The 22,169-nt window shown below is 39.3% G+C and overlaps 1 protein-coding gene across 4 annotated transcripts in view; it reads right to left on the reverse strand.

The window, feature by feature from the left end:
- Positions 1-7,272: 7,272 nt before the first annotated feature.
- Positions 7,273-22,169, reverse strand: part of fam222aa (family with sequence similarity 222 member Aa) — a 63,403-nt gene continuing 48,506 nt past the window's right edge. For all 4 annotated transcript variants that reach the window (XM_073861219.1, XM_073861220.1, XM_055198675.2 and 1 more), the window contains one exon: positions 7,273-10,455. In XM_073861219.1, the coding sequence (XP_073717320.1) occupies positions 8,999-10,455 (1,457 nt within the window). In that variant the 3' untranslated portion in view covers positions 7,273-8,998. The remainder of the gene's footprint in view (positions 10,456-22,169) is intronic.

The following is a 22,169-nucleotide window of genomic DNA, read 5'->3' on the forward strand; positions in this document are numbered from 1 at the left end:
TCTGCTTTCCACACACTTGCCTTCTTTTAAAACGGCGACGGCGCATCTGAGTGCCAGTCAGCAGTAAGTATAATCCCTTTAGAAAACAAATAATGACTCAATGAGATGTTGCTTCACGGGACAGGTGCAGCTGGCGACGGTCCATATGCCTTCTTAAAGCCAAAGGAGATGAGAGGACTGAGCTCTCCCAGTTTCTATATGGGGTCTAATGCTATTATTCGTATGGAGGCTAAGAGGCCTATTGTTCCTGACACCAATCCGTCTCTCTGTGTGCGTGAGGGCTTGGGCCGGTTCAGCAAAAAATAAGCTAAGCGTGGCAGAAAATAAGTGGGTTGCGTGTTATAATGACTGATTATTTTGGCATTAACAAACATTACATAATGCTTAACGGATCAGTATATCATGTACATTCGGATATTAAAGACGTACTGTATGAGCTCATGCAAGAAAAGATGTTTAGGGACCACATCTGGATGAAATGTACTATAAACATCATAAGTGTCGTCCAAACAAGTTGTACTGTATATTTATAAGTCTTCTGAAACCATAGCCTTGTGCAAGATCATTTTATACTCAAATTATTGCAGACCAATAATTTTAAAAGATTTAAAGGGGTCATTTCACAAGACTTTTTTAAGATGTGAAATAAATCTTTGGTATCTCCAGAGTACGTGTGTGAAGCTCTAGCTCAAAATATCATATAGATCATTTATTATAGCATATTAAAATTGCCACTTTGTAGGTGTGAGCAAAAATGTGCCGTTTTGGGGTGCATCCTTCAAATTGCAAATGAGCTGATCTCTGCAATAAATGGCAGTGTCGTGGTTGGAAAGTGCAGATTAAGGGGCAGTATTATCCCCTTCTGACATCACAAGTGAAACCAAATTTCAATAAAGTATTTTTCACATGCTTACAAAGAATGATTTGATTGATTGGTTGATTTTTACACAGTTTTTAGATTGATAGAAGCACTTGGGACCCAATTATAGCACTTAAACATGAAAAAAGTCCGATTTTTATGATATGTCCCATTTAAAGTGGGATATATTTGAATCATTTTCAAGTTCAAGCCTACAATTCACGCTTAATTTCAAGTCTTTCTCTACATGACTATGAAAAGACAGAATGACATTTTAAGTTGCATAATCCACACACTTGTAATACTAGGTTGTTTTAACCCATAGTTAAAGGGGAAGTTCACCCCAAAATAAAAAGGATGTCATTAATGACTCACCCTCATGTCGTTCCAAACTCGTAAGACTTCCTTTCATCTTCGGAACACAGTTTAAGATGTTTAAGATTTAGTCCGAGAGTTTTTTGACCCTCCATTGAAAATCTACGTACGGTATACTGTCCATGTCCAGAAAGGTAATAAAAACATCATCAAAGTAGTCCATGTGACATCAGTGGGTCAGTTAGAATGTGTTGAAGCATTCAAAATACATTTTGGTCCAAAAATAACAAAAATTTCGATTTTATTCAGCATTATCTTCTCTTCCGCATCTGTTGTGAATGTGCGTGCACAGTAATGCTGCTGACGTACGACACTACTGACATGTTATTCTCAGAAATGTTTGCAATTTTTTTTTCAAACTTACAGCGTGCATCTCCCTCAGACTGTAAACAAAGCTCGGGCGCAAAAAAGCTGGGGGCACCAGATAACATGTCAGCAGCGTCATACGTCAGCAGTGTCACTGTAGTGTCATGCACGCGGTCCATATTAAGACCCGGAAGAGAAGACAATGCTGAATAAAGCCGTAATTTTTTTTATTTTTGGACCAAAATGTATTTTCAATACTTCAACAAATTCTAACTGACCCACTGATGTCACATGGACTACTTTGATGAAGTTTTTATTACCTTTCTGGACATGGACAGTATACCGTACGTAGATTTTCAATGAAGGGTCAACAAGCTCTCGGACTAAATCTAAAACATCTTAAACTGTGTTCCAAAGATGAACGAAGGTCTTATGAGTTTGGAATGACATGAGGGTGAGTCATTAATGACATTATTTTTTATTTTTGGGTGAACTATCCCTTTAAGTCAAATAGGGACATTTTCTATTTAACCCAGCAGAAGTGTTGCCAAGTCTACAGTTTTACGGAATTGGACCTCTTTTAAAGGGTGAGTTTACTGAAAACCATCATTTATTCACCCTCGAGTTGTTCCAAACCCGTATAAATGTAAGATATTTAAAAAATTTTTTATAACCAAACAGATCTGGGGCACCATTTGCTTCCATTGCATTGTTTCTTTCCAATCAAGTCAATGGTGCCCCAGATCTGAATGGTTACAAACATTCTTTAAAATTTCTTCCCTTGTATTTAGAACAAAGAAAATTTTACAAGTTTAGATAAGTGATCGGTAAGTGAACGATGACAGAATTTAAATTTTTGGTTAACTATTTTTTTAAAGTAATGATGATCTTATTTTTGAAATCGGACTGTTCATACAGTGATAAGAAGTTATGTTTAAGGCATAAAAGTGAATGTAAAATAGGGGTCTCCAACCTTTTTTGTGAGCAAGGGCTACCACAAAGGATAAAACAATCTAGAGGGCTATTTTTTTATATAGTCTATTCAAAACTTTTTTGTTTGACTTTATTTGTTGATATGTTTTATCATTGTTTAAATCCAAGGTATTATAAAATATGTAATAAATAAATATTAAAATTGACTTTAGTATTTTTGTCTTTTTCACTAGAAATATTTAAAAATTCTTAAATCAAGATGCATTTTCTTTATAAGCAAAATGACCTAAGAAAATAAGAGTAGTTTTTAGACAAAAACTTAAAACAAGCAAAAATATCTGCCAATGGGGTGAGAAAATTTTGCTTGAATTAAGTGTTTAAGAAAAATACCCATTGGCAGATATTTTGCTTGTTTTAAGCACAAATTCACTTAAATTTATCTATTTTTGTTTAATTCATTTTCTTAGTTCATTTTGCTCAAGAAAAAGCATTTTAATTTAAGAATTTTTAGATATTTCTACTGAAAACAAGACACAAATCCTAAGTAAGAAAGTAATTTTTTTGCATTGTATTAATAGAATGTGCTTTGACAGGCAACTCACAGACTCCGCAGGCACCATGTTGGAGACCACTGATTTAAAATATGGCCTAAGGTCACTGAACCCTTGTTTTGATAGGAAATTGAGCTGGCTTTGTTATACGGACCTGGCAACCCTACCCAACAGTCAAGATTGTCTACATTTTACTTAACCCAGCATTTTTACAGAGCGTTGTACTGCATCATCATCAGCATCTACTGAAATTGATTAAATCAATTCTATTTATAATCTAAATAAATAAAAAAATAAAAACAAGGGCTGTACCGTGAGATAGTACAGCGGGGAGAAAGATAAAGTTGTTTGCTGCAGCGACTTCTCAAATCCATTAACGCAGCAGAGACAGAACATAAAGGATGACAGGAGTGGGGATGCAGAGAGGAAAAGCCCCAGGGATGTGATCAGAGGCGCATCTTTCACTTTGACAAAAACTACACACAGGAAAATAGACGGCGTGTACTCGGAAATGTTTATGGACTGTTGCGACTCGGCTTTTTCTAAACCAACACGAGTTCACATACTTTATCGGGGAAGTCATCCCTTGGCACAAACGCCACCCCGATGGGATGCAAAAGTTGAAATGAAGTATCTTTTAAATAAATCTGCTTGAAGGAGTGAATTTGGCATTGTAAGAGCATGAGTTCAGGTACTCTGTTTATATTCCCCACAGTTCCTCTCGTTTGTCTTCAAAGCAAGCGCTGCGCTATTATGAGCAAATCCACAGCAGATCAATATGGCAGACTCAAGCATGCTCAGTCTGACTAAAACAATCAGATCTTACATGGGTACTCTACCGAGACATCGCAGATCTCTGAGGGGAAATACTGGAGCGTTCCTGCTGTTTCTATTTTTTAGGAGATACACAGCAGTATTTTAACATCAAGAAATGATTCTCCTTCAATGTTCATGCTGGGAAAAGTGAAGATTTATTTTTTATGAATGACTAAAAATATTTTTAAGATGTTGGTGTGGATACGGTAGACACATTCTTGGATTATAGATAGATTGGAGATATTGATGTATTTTTTCTGTAAGTTACCAGTTGTAATAAAATACACTTTTTATTTTTAAACCCCTACCGGGTGGTTGCATTAGAATTTGTTTTTTTTTTATTTGGCTGCAAGCAAAAAAGGGTTTGTCCCCCACTTGAAGGATAAACATATTTTACAAGCTTCTTTTGCATGACCATAAGCAAAAATACTGGCCGATCAAAATTTAATTCCTCACTTTTCTAAGTCGCTTTAGACAAAAGAGACAAAACCATAAGCCAATGTATGGGTGAAAGTTATAAAAAAAAAGTTATGCTAAAAATCCTTAGAATCATGCTCTATTAAGATATATTGTAAATTTACTACTATAAAAATAGAAAAATATATATTTATCATAAGTAATGTGCGTTGCTAAGGACTTTATTTGGACAACTTTAAAGGCGATTTTCTCAAAATTTTATTTTTTTGCACCCTCAGATTCCATTTAAATGTATGTATTTGTCAGACGCTTTTATCCTTACAGTGCATTACAAGGTATACATAATCATATTTTCAATACATTTATCTCAACCAAATATTGTCCTATCCTTAGAAACCATACGGAAAGCTTATTGTTTAGTTTTCAGATATCAATCTCAGTTTGAAAAAAACTGACCCTTAATTATTGGTTTTATGCAAATGTCATGTAAATGTACTTTAAAAACCAAACGAAGTGCCTTAAAGCGTGCAGCTTTGTTCAAAGTGCTGACGTAATTTCCACTGAAACAGGATGTTAGGTTGTGACTTATTGGGTGGCTCCTCCTCCTTTTAAACAGCCAATTAGGGTTGTAGCGGTATACCGGTATATCATGATATTAACATATACGATTATCATATCCACGGTTTTGGAAACTAAACAAAACACAAATAATAAAGGACATCTGCTGCGCTTATGCAACTTTATACCACGTGACTGCTAGACTCCACTTGTTTATGAACAGCAGAGAAAATGTCAGAGACAGACACTACAAACTCTAACCTCTGCCGGAAAAAGTTAAAATCTGCAGTATGGGAATACTTTGGATATCCATCTTCAAGGAAAACCCTGCGTTCGTTTATTCGGATACCCAGTTTGCAAGAAATGGGCTGAAGAGTGGCTGCAAAAGAGGAAATACATCGAACATGTGCTACCATATTCGCGAACACATCCCTCTGTGCAGATAACGGTGTGTTTTGTTTTAACTTTATTATTTCAGTAAATTTTAAGCAGTATTTTTCCGTGATGCAGAGGGAATCCCGAAATACCGGTCATGAAAATCGGCCATAAATGGGAACCTTTCAGATCTGTTTTTTGGACACAAAGCTATTATATGAATGCGCCTCTAAAGGGAACTATCTTGAGAAATCTAAATGACTTTTTTTGGTCTAATCTCAGTATAATGCCTTAAAAAGCAATGTTCATAAGCGCAAATGTCTGCTTTGTTTGCAAGGTAACTTTGCAAAGCTCTCTCGCGCTCTCTCCCAGTCTCTCAAAACACTAAAGCCCATTTAAGTGATTTATATTACAAGTCAATTTTAAATTGATTATACATAGGCCATATCTTAAGAGAAATAACTTATTCCTTATTTTGTTAAAATGGGAGATTTATTTTTTCAAAAGCGTTTTTGTTTTCAAAAAAGTTTGATATAAGCCAAAAACCATATCTGTTTTAATTGAATTAAGGGTCATTGTAGCTGATGATTATAATAATAATGATTGTTTAACACAGTATACTGCAAAAGTTTCTAAGATGATTATCATACCGTGAAAATCTCAAACCGTTACACAACCCTACAGCCAATACACTGACAAGTTGTCAATGGGGCAGTACCCATTAAAAAGGTCCTAATATGTATCATTTAAGTAGATATGGGTCAGTGACAAAAACTGTTTTGCAAGATGAAAAGGTATTTTTTCAACTTGTTTTAAAAGCACGCATCAGGTTTATTTCAATGCACAGTGTATTTATGTTAATTTTATGCAATAAAAAATTACATTTGCACCATTTTTACGAAAGTTAAGACTGAACGGACCTGAAAATGTCAAATGGTGTAACCGCCAATTGTGTCAAAGAATGAGAAATATTAAATATTTAATCCACCTTGAAGTGTAATAATCAAAAAAATAAATATAATTTTATTAGTTATTTCTAAATGTAAATTTTAATGCGTTTTGTAATATTTGTCCTGACATATACTGAAAACAGCTCTGTTTTCTACATAATCTTTGACAAATGATGTAAAAATGTATGTAAAAAATCACATTACACTAAACTAGATGATTATATTTTATTCCACATTTTTTATGAATATATTTATATTTTAATAAAAAAAAATGCTAGTTACACCAATTGACACAGACCAGTTACACCACATTGACATTTTTGCAATTATCCCCCAAATATTCTTTCAAAATGAAATAAAACCTGAAATTTTAAACTTGGTCCTCAAAAGGAGAATGTATGCAAGAAATCTGCAAATTTATTTTGAAATTTTAACCATTTTACATTAAATTTATCCATACAGACACAAAATAATTAATGTCACGTCATTGACCCGCATACATTTGGTAGCAAATTGTACCTTTGAGTGACTAATATGCACTTTTTAGAAGTGTAAATTTTGTCAATGCTTTGTAGAACACTAGTTTTTAGAAGTTAATAAGGTAAAAGGGATAGTTCACCCAAAAATTATTTTATCATTTACTCACCCTCATGTTGTTTACACGTTTTTTATTCTGTTGAATACAAAAAAATATATTTTGATAAATGATGGTAAGTACACATCATAGTAGGAAAAATAAATACTATGGAAGTCAATGGGTACCGTCAATGCTTACCATCATTTATTAAAATATCTTCTTTTGTTTTAAAACAACATGAAGGTGAGTAAATTATGACAAATTATGCCTTTAACACAATTATACCAAAAAAGCAATTAGATTTCCCTTTAAAACCAAGCAGAAGATTTTGCTAACTGGTCACGCCAGCAATAAACCTTACCATACCAATGCACAAGCACTAAGCCTTCAACTGCGAGAGCCTACTTACAAGCATTTTAGCAAATCAGCTTAAACTGATGTGTGTATGACGAGCAACACAGTTAATATTCATGAGCAAAACCGATACGCTTATAATCCATACACCCCTGGGTTTAAGGAAACGTTTTGAATAAAGACAAGGTCAAAGCAAAGACATGGATTTTTCAATAAAGTCTTGAAATCAGTTTATTTTGCACCTCAAAACAAGAAGGGAATGAGTATGTGGTACATTGGGAATGTAGACACAGCCGTAGTTTACATTTTTTTGGTGTAAGCTCAGAGAAAACAAAATTGTTAATACAGTCATAATAATTGCACTTCATAAATCTAGACTGTAGCCAGCTTATGCCTCCGACAGGAACCCCCCGTCGCCTCTCTCGAGTTTCCAAATTCAATTTACCGGTGAAATTTGACTGACAAAAGAAATGCTAATTTAACGCCGAGGACTGCTGTGCCCATCCAATTTTTCTTTATTTCCCTCCTCTCTGTCCCACAAGGCATTAGTCTTTTCAGTAATCTAAGTGCAGTACATTCACAGGAAAGTCACAGTCGGAATAAATATTTCAGTGTTGAGACAAAGCTTACGAGCGGCTCGAACCACTAGCGTAGAGCCGAGACGAACGCTCGTCCTCCTTTCACCTCTGAGAGAGGCACCACAATGATTGTTTTCATCTTTTTTTTAAAAGTAGGAATGGTCAAGCGACACCTTCGATAGGTTAACTCCACTCGAGTCTGTGTATGTGCGGCGAAATCCGGCCTATCGGCTATCTAGCTATATCAGTTCTTCTTCAAAGCCATGAGGGAGGAGCTAATTGTTCCCTAACCAATCAAGACCTTCCGCTCGGAAATTAAGATTTCCAAAACCAGACAGCTCATTTCCAGGACTCAAAGGCATTTCGGCATGTCGGAATATTATAAGATTAAGCCAAAAATACCTGAACGGCCTAACGGAGCTCTTCTGCGTTTTTGGAGAGTGTGGATTCCAGTGTAGGTAAATCAATGAGCGTTCTGTTGTTTGGCCCTTGGTGATGATAACACCATGAGAACAGCAGAAACTATACTGCAGCCAAAAGAGAATCAAATAATTGAAATAAAAGACTCTTAATATGAAACATAAAAAAAAACTAAGCATTTTACACTCTTATTCCCTTAGCAGCCAATGCATATTATATACTACAAATATATATAAAACAACAAAAATAGGTTCAAGTCTTCAAGTTCTTTAAATACATTATATTCAAACTTCTAATTTCCAACCTCCTAGTACTTTGACAAATATGTTTACACCTCAAGCAGTGCAATTTCTACGACCATAATAAACCGCTAAGCTTTCTCATTCAATGAAATATCAGTTAACTTCACATAAAAGCACTGATCTTGGTGCTTTTTTTGGTCTTTGCGTACCTTTACCTCTTATGTTGTTATTTCCGTAATGCTTTAAGACCATCATCATTGTCATCATCATCAATCAAAAGATACTCACAATGAGGCCATATATACTTCATATAAACCACTTGGACTCTCACCCAAAACAATATTTTAGTCTGATAAAACAATTAAAAGGGGAAAATCACAAATAGAACGATTGGAAAAAATCCCTCTTGGTAAAAATAAACCGAATCACAGAATCCACATTTAGGATCTTGCAACATATCATTTCACAGCCGGCTTTTCCCTCTCAGCTCTGAGCCGAGAGGCGCCGATCGACTTCCAGCATTCGTTCACCGTGTTTTGATCCAGATCTTCCTTGTCTGCTTATAGCAGTACCACCAAATTCCACTGCAAATCTAGGCAATCCGCAATGACAACATCCACAGTTTTTGATTAAAGATTTTCCAGTAGGTCTTTATGTTGGTCAGCCTGACCCACCTCCCGTCTTATCTTATCTGTAAACAGGGAGGCGGATGTGTGCGTGCTGGTGGTCCAACAGTCTGGGCACAGACACGGTCTCATATCCTTTCCCCAACATCTGCTCCTTGATGCAGGGTGGATGGATGTCATTGATGAGATATTCCAGTGACTGGAGACTGCTGCTCAACACTGCCGTATTACAGAGACTTTTACTGGGGAAACTGCAGCACAGACCACCCGTGCTGTCTATGGGAGGGTGATGATGATGATGGTGGTGATGATGAGGGTGTTGGTGATGATGATGATGATGGGGAAATCCCAGCTCCCTGTGCCCCGTCGGCGGTCCAGCTGTGCTCGTAGCTCCCGGCAACTCTTGAGGGTTGTAGCAGTCGCTGTCTGGCGTAACCAAGACGCTGTTCCATGGAGGTGCGAAGTACTGCCCGACAGAAAAGTTCCCGTGCATACCCACACAGTTCAAAGGGGAGGAGCTGACCTTGTCGAGCCCACCCCCACCGCTCGTACTGGCCGTCATCGGATAACCTCTGGAGGAGGACACCTGAGCCCCGCCCAGCATGATGGATCCTCCTGGGACGCAGGTTTCGGGCGACTTGCTGATGGCGCCTCCTCCGCCGCTTCCCCCGCTGTACATCCTTAACACCGCCTGCTGCTGTTGCTGTTGTTTCTGCCACAGCAGGTAGTCCATGCCTTCGGGATACACCCCGGCCTTCATCACCTCCCCGTTCTGCCCTGGCAGCACCGTCCCTGAATAGGCAATGTTTCCCTGTGGAGCCACGCTGGTGAGATAAGTCCCCCCTGAGGTGTTGATGGTGCCTGGTTTGGATGGGCTTGGGTTTGGGTGTCCCGCAGACGTCCCGTTCTGACACACCTGCTGCAGAGCCTGGGCTTGGCAGTGCTGGTTGATCTGGTAAATGATGCTCTGGATGGAGGGAAGGTTCGACTGAGGAGGGAGATTCAGTCCTCGGCCCCCTGCCACGGGAATCACGGAGCCGGCCACAGTGACGTTTGGGGGAACCGGCAACGTGGTGGCCTCCGGGGGTTTGGGATGACCTGTATGGTACACAATCTGTCCGTGGCAATGAGCTAAAGTGCTGCTGCTCGGAGGCGGATAAGGAGCCACTGCTATCTGCGCCGGAGACAACTTAGTCCTCCTGCCCTCTGAGTTTTTGAGAACGCCCTTTGCGGTGGGTACAAAAGATGATGATGAGGATGAAGACGATGAGGCTGACACTTTGACGATCGCTAACAGACCCTGGTAGGCCCCCGTGTGGATGTGGGGGTAGGGGCTGTAGCGTTGTCCGGTGGTATCGAATCCATTCACAGTCCGGTTAAGGTGCTTGTGTTGGGGGACCCTGATGTTGGTGGGGAAGATCTTGATGGACAGCGGGGTGTTGGAGGTCTTCTGCGCATAGGCATCCAGCTCTGCTGCGCTGGGGTAGCGCGGGGAAGGCATGGGGACAGTCAGCTCACCTGCAAAGCAAAGAGAAGAATAGCATGAGTCAGGCTTCAACAGGCTTGTATACACTGTTGTCTGTCTGTCTAATGTACAAGGTACACATTGGTCAACTCAATCTACATGTAGAGACACAATGAACTTCTATTTCCACATCTTCTGAAGCCTCTCTGACTTACGGACATCTACAAATCACCTTAAGCTTAATCTTGACAAGACCGAGGTCCTTTTGTTCCTAGCCAAGGCCTCTATTAGCACATCACTCTTTCAGTTGAAGGTCACAGAGTTGTCACTTCCAAGTATGTAACAAAGTTTCACCCTAAAATCTTAGTGAACCATTTCAGGACAACCGCCCACTTCTGCTTTTTATGTCTCAACATATAAAAGGCCCTTGCCTCACCACTGGTCGGCTCAGCTTTTCATCCAGGCCCTATCAGACAGCACTGTTTAAGCTGAGCTGCCCATTTGGCTATTACCATTAATCTGATTTGTGCACTTTATTGCAACTCGTTTTGGAAATAAAGTCGGCATAAAATGTACAAACCACAGACATGGCTATTAAAAGTGTTATATAAAATATCGAATCTGCATCTCAATAGAGACTGTATTTTATTTTTATCACCCCACTTTTCTCTCTCTCTCTCTCTCTCTCTCTCTCTCTCTCTGTCTGTCTGTCTGTCTCTTCCAGAGGACGTTTATCCCTAGATAAATAGCTCTTTTTTAACTCAAAATTAGGCACCTAAGGCATTATTAAACCAGTGCTTTGTGAAATTAATTTGGCCTTTCTATTGTTCAAAATTGGGTTACCCATGGAGATGGAAAGGAGAGCAGGCAGAAAGTATAGAAGAGTATAAAAGACTTTAATTGCACTGACACATTTGAGATTTATAAGTAGTACCAGCAGTTCTTTAGCCCTGACCAGGCCAATTTCTCAATTATTCAATCAGACAATCTCTAAATGAGGAGACAGACCTACATTACCCCTCCCACAAACCTCTAAAACTCCACCCAATGGGATTTCATAACCGGGTTTTTTCAGCCGGATGAATGAAGGATCGTATAGAGAAACTGCGACACGATCGAGCTTTGTGCAAAATGCGTTAGAGATAAAGTCATGTTATAAAAACGACTCCTATTAAAACTGTAGGACTTTGCACATATGTTGGTCAGAGCAGAAAACAATAAAACTTAATAAGACTTAATGTCTAACCCTCTTAAGACAGGAAGACAAAGTGGCCATGCGGCAGGACCCTGTTTGTCCTTGATAAAAGCACCCTGAATCTGGATTCTTCTGAGAAACTGAGGGCTTTCGGGATTCGGAGAAAAAGAGGTTGGGAAACAACAGGAAAGAGCAACAGAGGCAGAGGATGAGCGGAGGTGAAGGGCCGTGGTGAGATTGGATTTAAACGACATTATTCAGGCAATTTCATGGCTACTTAGTTCAGTGCTACAAAAAAGGCAGAGGGGGAGCAGGCAAAGCACTCAATTTACAAGTGATAAATCAACTGCCACAAATGACTACCAACCCTTGCAAAAATGATATTTTAAAGGAAAGCATTTCTGCTTGTTTTTTATCGTTCGGACTAAAATTACACTGCCGCAAATGACAGCGTCAGCAAATGTCAGAGTGATTTTCCCCAACCTCGAGGGATCCAGCTGTAAGGGAGTTGTCAAATTTCAGATTGGCACACTTTGAACCTGTCTAAAAGTCTTCCATTAAACCGACAAAGTATAATCACGAATGCAACTAAATCTACATCATCCATGTGCTCTAAGCACTTAAAAAGCTAATGGCACATTTTTAAAAATAAAAGCCCATGACAGAAGTGATGATTTTGCATTAAGCAAACTGCTTAAAAACTAGGAATGTGATGACACTGATATTCATCACTTATGATGTGTACACACCAAACGCAAAGTAACTTTGTGTCATGGAAATGCTTCGCTTAAGTTGAAAGCTTGTGTTTTCGCGGCAATCATGCCACCCGTTTTGCGCCATTCACCCCACATGAGTTTGCGTCAATTCGCACCTTTGCATTGACTACAAAGCGAAAGTTATGAATTCGGATACCAATAGTTTTGCTTTTAACTCATTGAGCGTACAAACTGCAATTCTCTTGCAAAATTATATTTTTCTTCGCCGATATAATCTGTCATGGATATCAGCTGTTTTTAACAATTGACCGAAATCCAGAATGTGTGAAAAAAAATGTATCTGCCAATACCAATTATAGGCCAATATAGCGATGCACTTCTTATTGATTGTATATTAAAGGGACACTCCACTTTTTTTGAAAATATGCTCATTTTCCAGCTCCCCTAGAGTTAAACATTTGATTTTTACTGTTTTGGAATCCATACAGCCGATCTCCGGGTCTGGCGGTACCATTTTTATCATAGCTTAGCATAATTCATTGAATCTGATTAGACCATTAGCATCGCACAAAAAATAACCAAAGAGTTTCGATCTTTTTTCTATTTAAAACTTGACTCTTCTGTAGTTACATCATGTACAAAGACCGAAGGAAAATTAAAAGTTGTGATTTTCTAGGCCTATATGGTTAGGACTATACTCTCACTCTGGCGTAATAATCAGGGACTTTGCTGCCGTAACATGGCTGCAGCAGGCGTAGTGATACCACACACTGCCCGAAAATGGTCCCCTTGGTAACTTTCAATAGCAGGGGACTATTTTCAGGTGCTGCGTAATATCACTACACCTCCTGCAGCGAAATTACAGCAGCAAGGTCCTTGATTGTTACGCCTGAATGAGAGTATAGTTCCTAGCCATATCTGCCTAGAATATCACAACTTTTGTTTTTCTGTCCATCTTGGTGCACAATGTAACTACAGAAGAGTCAAGTTTTATATATGAAAAAGATCGAAACTCTTTGGTTATTTTTAAGCGCGATGCTAATGGACTAATCAGATTTAATGGATTGTGCTTAGCTATGCTAAAAGTGGTACCGCCAGACCCGGAGATCAGCTGAATGGATTCCAAAACAGTAAAAATCAAATGTTTAATTCTAGGGGAGCAGGAAAATGAACATATTTCCAAAAAAATGGAATGTCCCATTAATTGTACACAATGATTGTACGTAAAACACACACAAAGAAAAAAGTAAACCTCAAACCAACACCTGCAGCTGGTACACACAGCTTTGTAGTGGTTGGGATGTGTCGAACTCATACCTCTACCCAAAACTGTTTCATGTATATTTATAGGATGTCTCGCTTGAGCAACCTGCTTCAGACCTGCATTTCAATGGAATTGGGACCGTGCCTCTCAAAAATACACAAGTGCATCTGTCTGTGCTGCTGCTGTTGTTAAAACACACCTCTCTTTTGGATCACTGTCATGCCCAACTCTATCACAGACAGACAACCTGATATTGAAAAGTTCCTAAACCAAACTTGAATCTATTGTGCTCTCGTGGACTGCTAGACTTTCAGGCTCAGAGGTACCGAAGCAAAGCACGCTATTATGATTCGTTCTTCATACATCACAGCTGGACTGATGGGTTTAGAACAGGTACACAGTTTTTCCTTCAAACAATCTAAGGATTTCCTCCTCTAAAATATGGATAGTTTTAGACCTGAATGCTGAATGATCGTTTGATATTTGCATAAAAAACGAGAGTACATGTCTGGTCATCTCAGATTTTGTTATGGAGATAAAAATTAGGGTAAGGCACAGTAATATTGACAGAAGTTTGAGCGATAGGGGGAGTAGCCAGTAGTGATGATGTTACTGCGCGGCGAGGTCAAAGTGCTGCAAACTAAGTGCTCTTCAATACGCCATACAATACAGATATAATTTTTATCTGCTTAAAAAAATTTTGTGCCACCATACTTACTCGTGCAACTACTCGTGTAACAGTCTTTAAATAGGGAAAACATGGATCCGGTTTGGATCCTAAGGAATGAATGGGGCTAGGCTACATGCTAACACATTTATGACGCCCTATACAAACATTAAGTACATGCACTGAAAAAAGATAGGCATGTATTAATTTGTCTAAGCTGAGGTAAGAACATAGTAAAATATTGAAAAATGGTGGTGTTTTCCTTTAAGAGTGCATTTTAACTACAAATGCCAACTTTTGCCAATTATCTTAATCCTGGGCAGGTTTAGATGCCAAGAACTTTATCTCAGTAGAAAAATAGATTTTCTTAATCAAAACATTGAAATAATTTTGTAACATAATTTTACTAAGAAAAGGCTATTTTAAAAATTGGAGGTCCCTAACAATGCCCCTTGGTCATGACTGCACTTACAATTTAGCATCTATTGTCCCATATTACTTGATTTTTAACAATTTTAATGAATTTTTATACAAAGACTGCAACTACTTGGTGCTCTTCACTTTAATGGCCCGACCTTGTATTTTAAAACACAATTTACTTGTATGCAATTATTTAAGTCTGTGAGATAAAGGTCAGGTCACATATTAAACAACAATCACACAAAAATCCAAATAATTCTAATGATTCGCCATTATGTACCAGCTTTTTTATGTCTATTAACTCTTTTAAAAGCATTCCTGAGGCTACAGAGATCTGCGGCGTGTTTAAAGCCCGTACGTTAGTTGGCATTTTCTCGGGCAGAGGATGAAAGGATGCTCATCTCCTCGCTGTCACAGTCTAATTGGAGTTGTTCTAAATGGGTCAGATGAAATGGGGGCTGTCGAGCATCTGTCCAGCCCATGCAGGGCCAGAGCAGGGGCCGACACTTTCAACCCCCTCGGTGACAGCAGCGCCACGGTGCTTTGATGTTTTCCCGACAGCCAGCGCAGAAGGATGGGTGGGGAGGGTTCGTGAGCGGCACGCATGTGTGTGTGTGCGACAAGACTGACAGTTTTCTCACTTCATTGGCTCCAAAACGGAAAAAAGCGTAGATTTCAAAGCGGCGTCGCTGGTCCGTATGCAAATACGGAGCCAACTTTCTGATCTCCTTTACAGGAGGGGGGTCGGATCGGGTGAATATCTTTGATCATCACACGGTTTAATTAAGGAACAGGCTTTGCCGTGTCACTCTCCCTTAGCTTCCCATCTTTCTCCTCCCTTCAATCTCGCTGCGCGATGGGGGCGAAAACGCGATAATTATCATTAAAGCGCAGCTATTGCTAATGCCCTGTGTTTTTAGGTGACAGGTCCATATTTAGGGTGTCTGTCGAATGCTTTCGTACAATAGATAAACCTGCCGTTGCGGTCTTTCTATCTGGCCTCGCTTTTGTTGTTTGTCAACAGGCTTCCGTACCCGACCTGCCATCAAAGGGTTTCACACTTCACAGGCCACAGGGATTAGAGGTCTTTCGGGCCATAGAGAGCAGCTCCAACCCACAAAGACCTCTGGCTATTACTGCTGATATGAAAACAGGGTGAAGAGAAAGACAGGAGAGTTTAAAGTAGATATCACGGATTTTCAAAACCATATTTCCTGGTTAATGCCATTTCCTAAACAGTAACAGTGGTTGGGTTATAAGTAGGGTTAAAAAACACTTTTTAAAGGGATAGTTCACCCGAAAATAAAAATTGTGTCATCATTTACTCTTCTGTTGAACACAAAGAAAGATATTTTGAGCAATGTTTGTAATCAAACAGTTTTGGAGCACCATTAACTTCCATAGTATTTTATTTCCTACAATGGTGCCCCGTTTCCTGTTTGATTACAAATATTTTCTTTTGTGTTTAGCAGAACAAAGAAATCTATACAGGTTTGTAAATAATGACAGTTTTTTCATTTTCAGGTGAACTATCCCTTTAAGCGACAAATTAAAGAATAACTGTGTTACTCTTCAGCTGGCCAATAACTTTAATATGGTATGCAATGCTGACCCTTGCTGATGCAAGTGAGATGAAAGTGACTATTAAATCAAAGTAATAACAAAAACATCTGTCATAACCAACACGTCCTCTAGTTGTTTTTCTCAGACTTTTTATAACGTATAATAATAAAAATAATGACAGTAATAACAATACTAATGGCAATAATCATCACCATCATCATAATAGGGCGATTTCCCGGACAGGCATTAGACTAGTCCTAGACTAAAATAAATGTAAGAGCTGTCCAAACTGAAAACAACTTGCAGTGACACATCTTAAAAGGTCACGTTCTTTCTGATCCCATTTTTAAACCCTAGTTAGTGTGTAATGTTGCTATAATAGCATAAATAATACCTGTAAAATAATAAAGCTCCAAGTTCATTGCCAGGCGATATATTTTCTTTAACAGAATTCAAAGCCTACAGCGAAAGGCGGGTTTGGACTACAGCCCTCTATTTCCTGCTTTAATGACGTCACTAAAACAGTTTTTTGACTAAACTCCGCCTACAGGAATACGTCAGTCGCCAGCTAAGCTAACCGCAAGCTAAGCTGCTATCGAATCACAACACACTAAACAAGCTACACAATCAGAACTCGATACATATTTCTGAAGGAGGGAGTTCATAGAACAAGGAACACATCAGCCCGTTTTGAGGACAGTGAAAACAGCGGTATATAGATAGGTAAATTGTGTGAAAAATACCGCGTTTTTACACGTGAAACATGAACACTTTATATTGCGCACTGTTAAAGTTCACGTTCTTTCTGATCCCATTTTTAAACCCTAGTTAGTGTGTAATGTTGCTATAATAGCATAAATAATACTTGTAAAATGATAAAGCTCAAAGTTCACTGCCAGGTGATATATTTTCTTTAACAGAATTCAAACCCTACAGCGAACGGCCTGTTTGGACTACAGCCCTCTATTTCCTGCTTTAATGAGGTCAATAAAACTGTTTTTGACTAAACTCGGCCAACAGGAATACGTCAGTCGCCAGCTAAGCTAACGGCAAGCTAAGCTGCTATCGAATCACAACACAACACACTAAACAAGCTACACAATCAGAACTCGATACGTATTCTTTTACAGTAAGTTACTGGCAACCAGCTGCATAATTACAGCTAATTTTTTACACTGCATTGAAAGCAGTGGTATACAGATAAGTAAATTGTGTGAAAAATATCGCATTTTTTTCACGTGAAACATGAACACATGTTATATTGCGCACTGTAACACAATCAAAGATTCAAAAACACAGAAAGAACGCAACCTTTAAAATACATCAGCGCTCTTTGTTTTGCCTCAAAATGCACACCAGTAATGTTTACTATAGTAGGCATGTTTGTTAAATCTTGTTATATTTCCTATTGAAACGAAGGCCTAGTCTTGGTTTAAGATAATCCCTGTCCGGGAAACCACCCCAATATGTTTTAATAATATAGTTTTTTAAAAAGTTTCAAAAATCAGTTCATGTCCAGTACTGTTTCCACAGCCTTGCATTAGCCGCGCAAAATATCATGTGCCCAGTGAACCCACGTATTGATAAAATGTATACATTGTAATGCACTGCCACATATACACATCTGCCTAAACTGTTCAAAAGAAATCCCTTTAAGAAAGAACCAGATGGACAAACTTTAAAAACACAATCTGACTAGCTTCTTAACACTTCCCCCTCCCTAGAAAATTACACTAACATTATCTGTCACACAAACCTTCCCCTGTGAGATCTTTTATCGGCTCAGGCCTGCGTGACTTATTGGTGCTCAATGTCTGTGATCACGCTCGCGAGCACAGTGCAGATGGCGTCCTGTGATAAACACAGACACACACAACTAAAACACACACACACGACAACAAATCCACAGCGCAAACATGAAACAGACGCAAGTGAAACATACACCGGTAAACAGGCGAGTACGAAACCACATACTAACACACATGCACACACAAACCGGCTCAGTGGAGTGAGGTGTGTTGTGGTTTCTCTTGTTTGCAATGCTGTACGTGTGTGTCGTGTATGTTAATGTGGGGCAGGCGCTCTAACAGGTGTCTGCATGGGCGACAGTCTGCAATGCCTCCTGGGCAAAATGCTTCACACTTGCTTCATCTCGACATGCGACAGCCTTGTACGGATTAATTATTTCCCTTGAGGAAGGCAGCAATCTATTCCCCACTCTCTCTCTCTTTCTACAGAACAGGAGCTATTGAGTGTTTGTGTGTGTGTGGTGGCAAACACGGTGAGAAAGAGTGAGCAAAGTGAATTACGCAGGTTCTGTCCTGTCCATTTACTACCCATTATTCCTCTTCTTTTAGCAGAAATGATCCATTGCGTCCGCTCGCTTTTTTGACGCTGTACATTTACCAGCCATCTAATATCATTGCTGAGTGTATTCACTCATGCGTCTCTTTTTTGGCGTACGTACAAATGATCCAGTCCTGCCAGGCACGAAGCAATCGGAGAGAGAAAGCGGGAGGGGGAAGATTGCAGGAAGCGGGATGGCAGGGGGGTAATTAGCGGAATGACCTCTGTCCTTAATCACTCGCGGCTGGCACTGAGTGCCCGTGTGTCAGAGCAGCAGTTCTCTAAATGCCATCTCTCATTACCGCACACCATACAGTGCACAGAGAAACGCATAAAAAGACGCAATCTTCGCATCCTTGCGCGAAAACACATTGACGTCCCATCGCGGGAGACATGGGTCAGGGCGAGGGGGGCAAGGTAAGTCCCAGGTCAGACTGGGATGCGGCTGGATTGGAGGCCAGACAGAGAGCGATGAAGGATGGGATGTCCTTCACACTCCCTGGACTGCCCTTGAGCGAGCATGCAGTGTGGAGGAGGCATAATCCTAAATACTCAATTAACACTACTTTAATTAGTGTATGTCTGTACACGTTGGAGGGGGATAGAAAATGATAAGAGGGAATATGAATACGAGGGGGAAGAAAATTGCAAGTAAAGATCCTAAAAAATCAGTAAAAAGAGAGAGAGAAAAAGAGAGAGAGAGAGACCAGATGTGTGAATGCATCCTCAGGGAGGTATCTGCAGGAAATGATGCAGAGATGAAAGAGAAGTTGTGACACAAAATAACTGAATATTTTCAAAGCACCGCAGTCGTGAACTATCAACTTCCCACACAGATAAGATGATAGAAACAAAGTTGTCCATTTGAGCACTATACCATTGTATGGAAATGTCCAGCCCTTTCGATCATGATTGCATAAGGAGTAAAGGGGTTCAACAGCCGCTGACTTTGAAAAAACAATGAACTCAGGTAAAAACCACATCAACTCTGGCCTAACAAATATGGGTTGTGGCACAGATAAACAGGAACCGTTTCTGAGAAAAACACACGCATGAAATGCAGCATCCAGAGGATGCAGAACATGTTTCCCTTTTGAAAACTCGCATATCAGCATACTGTCAAAATAAATGAGATGGGACCACTGATCTATATAAATGACTGGATTGTGCATGACTTCACAATAGAGGGTATGCATTGACGTCACTTTTCCATGTGACCATGTCGGAGCACGCCCTGTTGAGTGGCAAAATGGCTGGTTTTCATAGCGTCTACTGCGAAAATGCCAGTAAAACTGACTATTATCAGCTTAAATTGAATTTAGTTGGACATGAGGTGGACAATACTTAGTTACATTAGTTACATTTTCCAAGCATTTGTGCTTTAATAGGGTGTTTGTATTGGGAAACATATTACTTCACTACATTCTAAAGCATAGAATCATACTGTGTATTCTTTAATATTGCATATTAAAATTTATTTAATACCTAATTACATTAAAATTGTGTACTTTTACTTGAGTAAAAGTATGTTAATGTACTTAAATATTAAATGTAAAATAAAACTTGTGTTTATGAAATTATGATAATATGCTTTGGAATGTATGTTTTCCAAAGAAAAACACGGATAAAATACAAATACTTGAAAAAATACTTTTAAGTAGAAAGTAAAATCTCTGCTTGATAGTGACCTTAGCAACTTGTCAACCCACCTGTGGTCTGTGGACGTTGGCATGAACTATCTATTTTCTTCTCCTTTCTGTGTTTTTGGCAGTCTGTAAAATGATAGCTCCGAATTCTTTTTAATCTGTTAGTACAGTCTATCGCACAACAGCTTTTTCCCATTTAGATGTGTTTTCCCCATGTTTTCGCTGACTTCACACTGTACTCAAATGCTGCCGCTCTGTCTTTTGCCACTCAGTAGGGGTAACCGCAGGCACTTACACCGAAGGTGACGTCATGTGCATACCCTCTATTGTGAAGCCACCACGCTGCCATATTGGTATGCCCAAACATGAGCATAAGTCAATGGACGTTATCAGATTTTAATGATAAAACATCACTTTACTGGTCTCCGTTTTTATATCTGAAGTCTCCCTGTACATTATTACTACACAAACGTCCTAAGCATGTACATAGTTATTTACTGAAAGTTGTACAATTTGCTTTTTAAACAGTAAGTTACTATACATTCATTTTCATTACAGTATCAGATAAGTGGACAGACCGCAGCATATTTAGTATTAATGACAAACGTGCTCATTCTGAAATCTAAATAAATAATCATGCTTTGTACCGTTTACGCATGCAATAATTTGCTGGTTTTGTAATTATGTTAGTTTTACAAGTTACCTAAACTTATTCAGAGAAATAATGCTGACCGTGTAGCTTAATGTCAAAAAACGTAATGTTTTTTTATAAATCCCTTATAAACCGGGTGAATTTAGATCATGATTTTGAATGTAAGTCAATGACGCCCTCTGCCGGTTGGGTATACCAAGATGGCGGCTCGAACTCTGCGCTGGCTTCACCTCACGCTGTTACGTTAACAATCCAGTCATTTATATAGATCAGTGGATGGGACCGATCAGTTTCAAAAGCTTAAGACTTTTTATGCACCCGACCCTGGCAATTGACATGAGTGCCAAGATGGTGCCAGGGGGCCTAGTTTTATGACATTTTATAAAATGTAGTTAAACCTCAGACGAATAAGGCTATTAACCAACAGCACAAACTTGGATAGTTTAATATGTTTTGTTTAATTTAAATTCAAAGTTTACGATTGTTTTATGCCATGAATTTTCTTCTGGGATGCATCCTACACAAGGGGGGTGCCAAAAAGTTTGAGAACCACTGCTTTAAAATACGGTTGCATTAGTTACACCGTAAATCCATAATCATCACCATCACAACCAGTGTTTACTGCCTCTCTCATTTTTCACCCTATCAGCAGTGATGCGGGATGGGAGGTGGAGAGAGAGAAAAGAGAGAGAGAGACAGCGAGCACTAGGAGCTTCTGGTGTCGTTGTATTCTAAACAATACCTGCCTGTTGCTAATGGACGTGTCATCTGCTCTTCTCTCAGACTGATTACTCAGCGATTACAAACCCGAGCCCCTAGCCGCCGTAACAACCGTTGCTGGCACAATGGATCTCTGAATGTGGCAGCTGTTTGAAGCTCTACAATTAACCCAGCATGCCTCTGTGTGCCTCTGTGCCTCTAATTGAGTGGCGAGCTGAAAGAACGCGCCTGTCCTCCCCCAGACCTCCTGCGCCACAGGCTCGGGTTCACATCTCTGCCCCCTCAAATGCACACATACACACAGACTAATGACAATAATGGCACAGGACTGTGGACCTGTCTTCCTCTCTGCCCAATCCTGGAGAGAAAAAGATGTGAATATGCATAGCTTGATAAAAATAGACGCACTAAAGCACATTATTATTCTGATTATTCATGTTTAGCTACTGCATGGCAAAAATAATGCAAGTTAGGATGCACGTTAAAGGGATACTGCACATAAATATCAAAATTACTCCATGATTTACTCACCCCCCTGCAATACGAGATACATATGTACATTATGTTTCAAAAGAGCA

Source organism: Misgurnus anguillicaudatus, chromosome 22, assembly GCF_027580225.2.
Source record: "Misgurnus anguillicaudatus chromosome 22, ASM2758022v2, whole genome shotgun sequence".
NCBI lineage: Eukaryota > Metazoa > Chordata > Actinopteri > Cypriniformes > Cobitidae > Misgurnus > Misgurnus anguillicaudatus.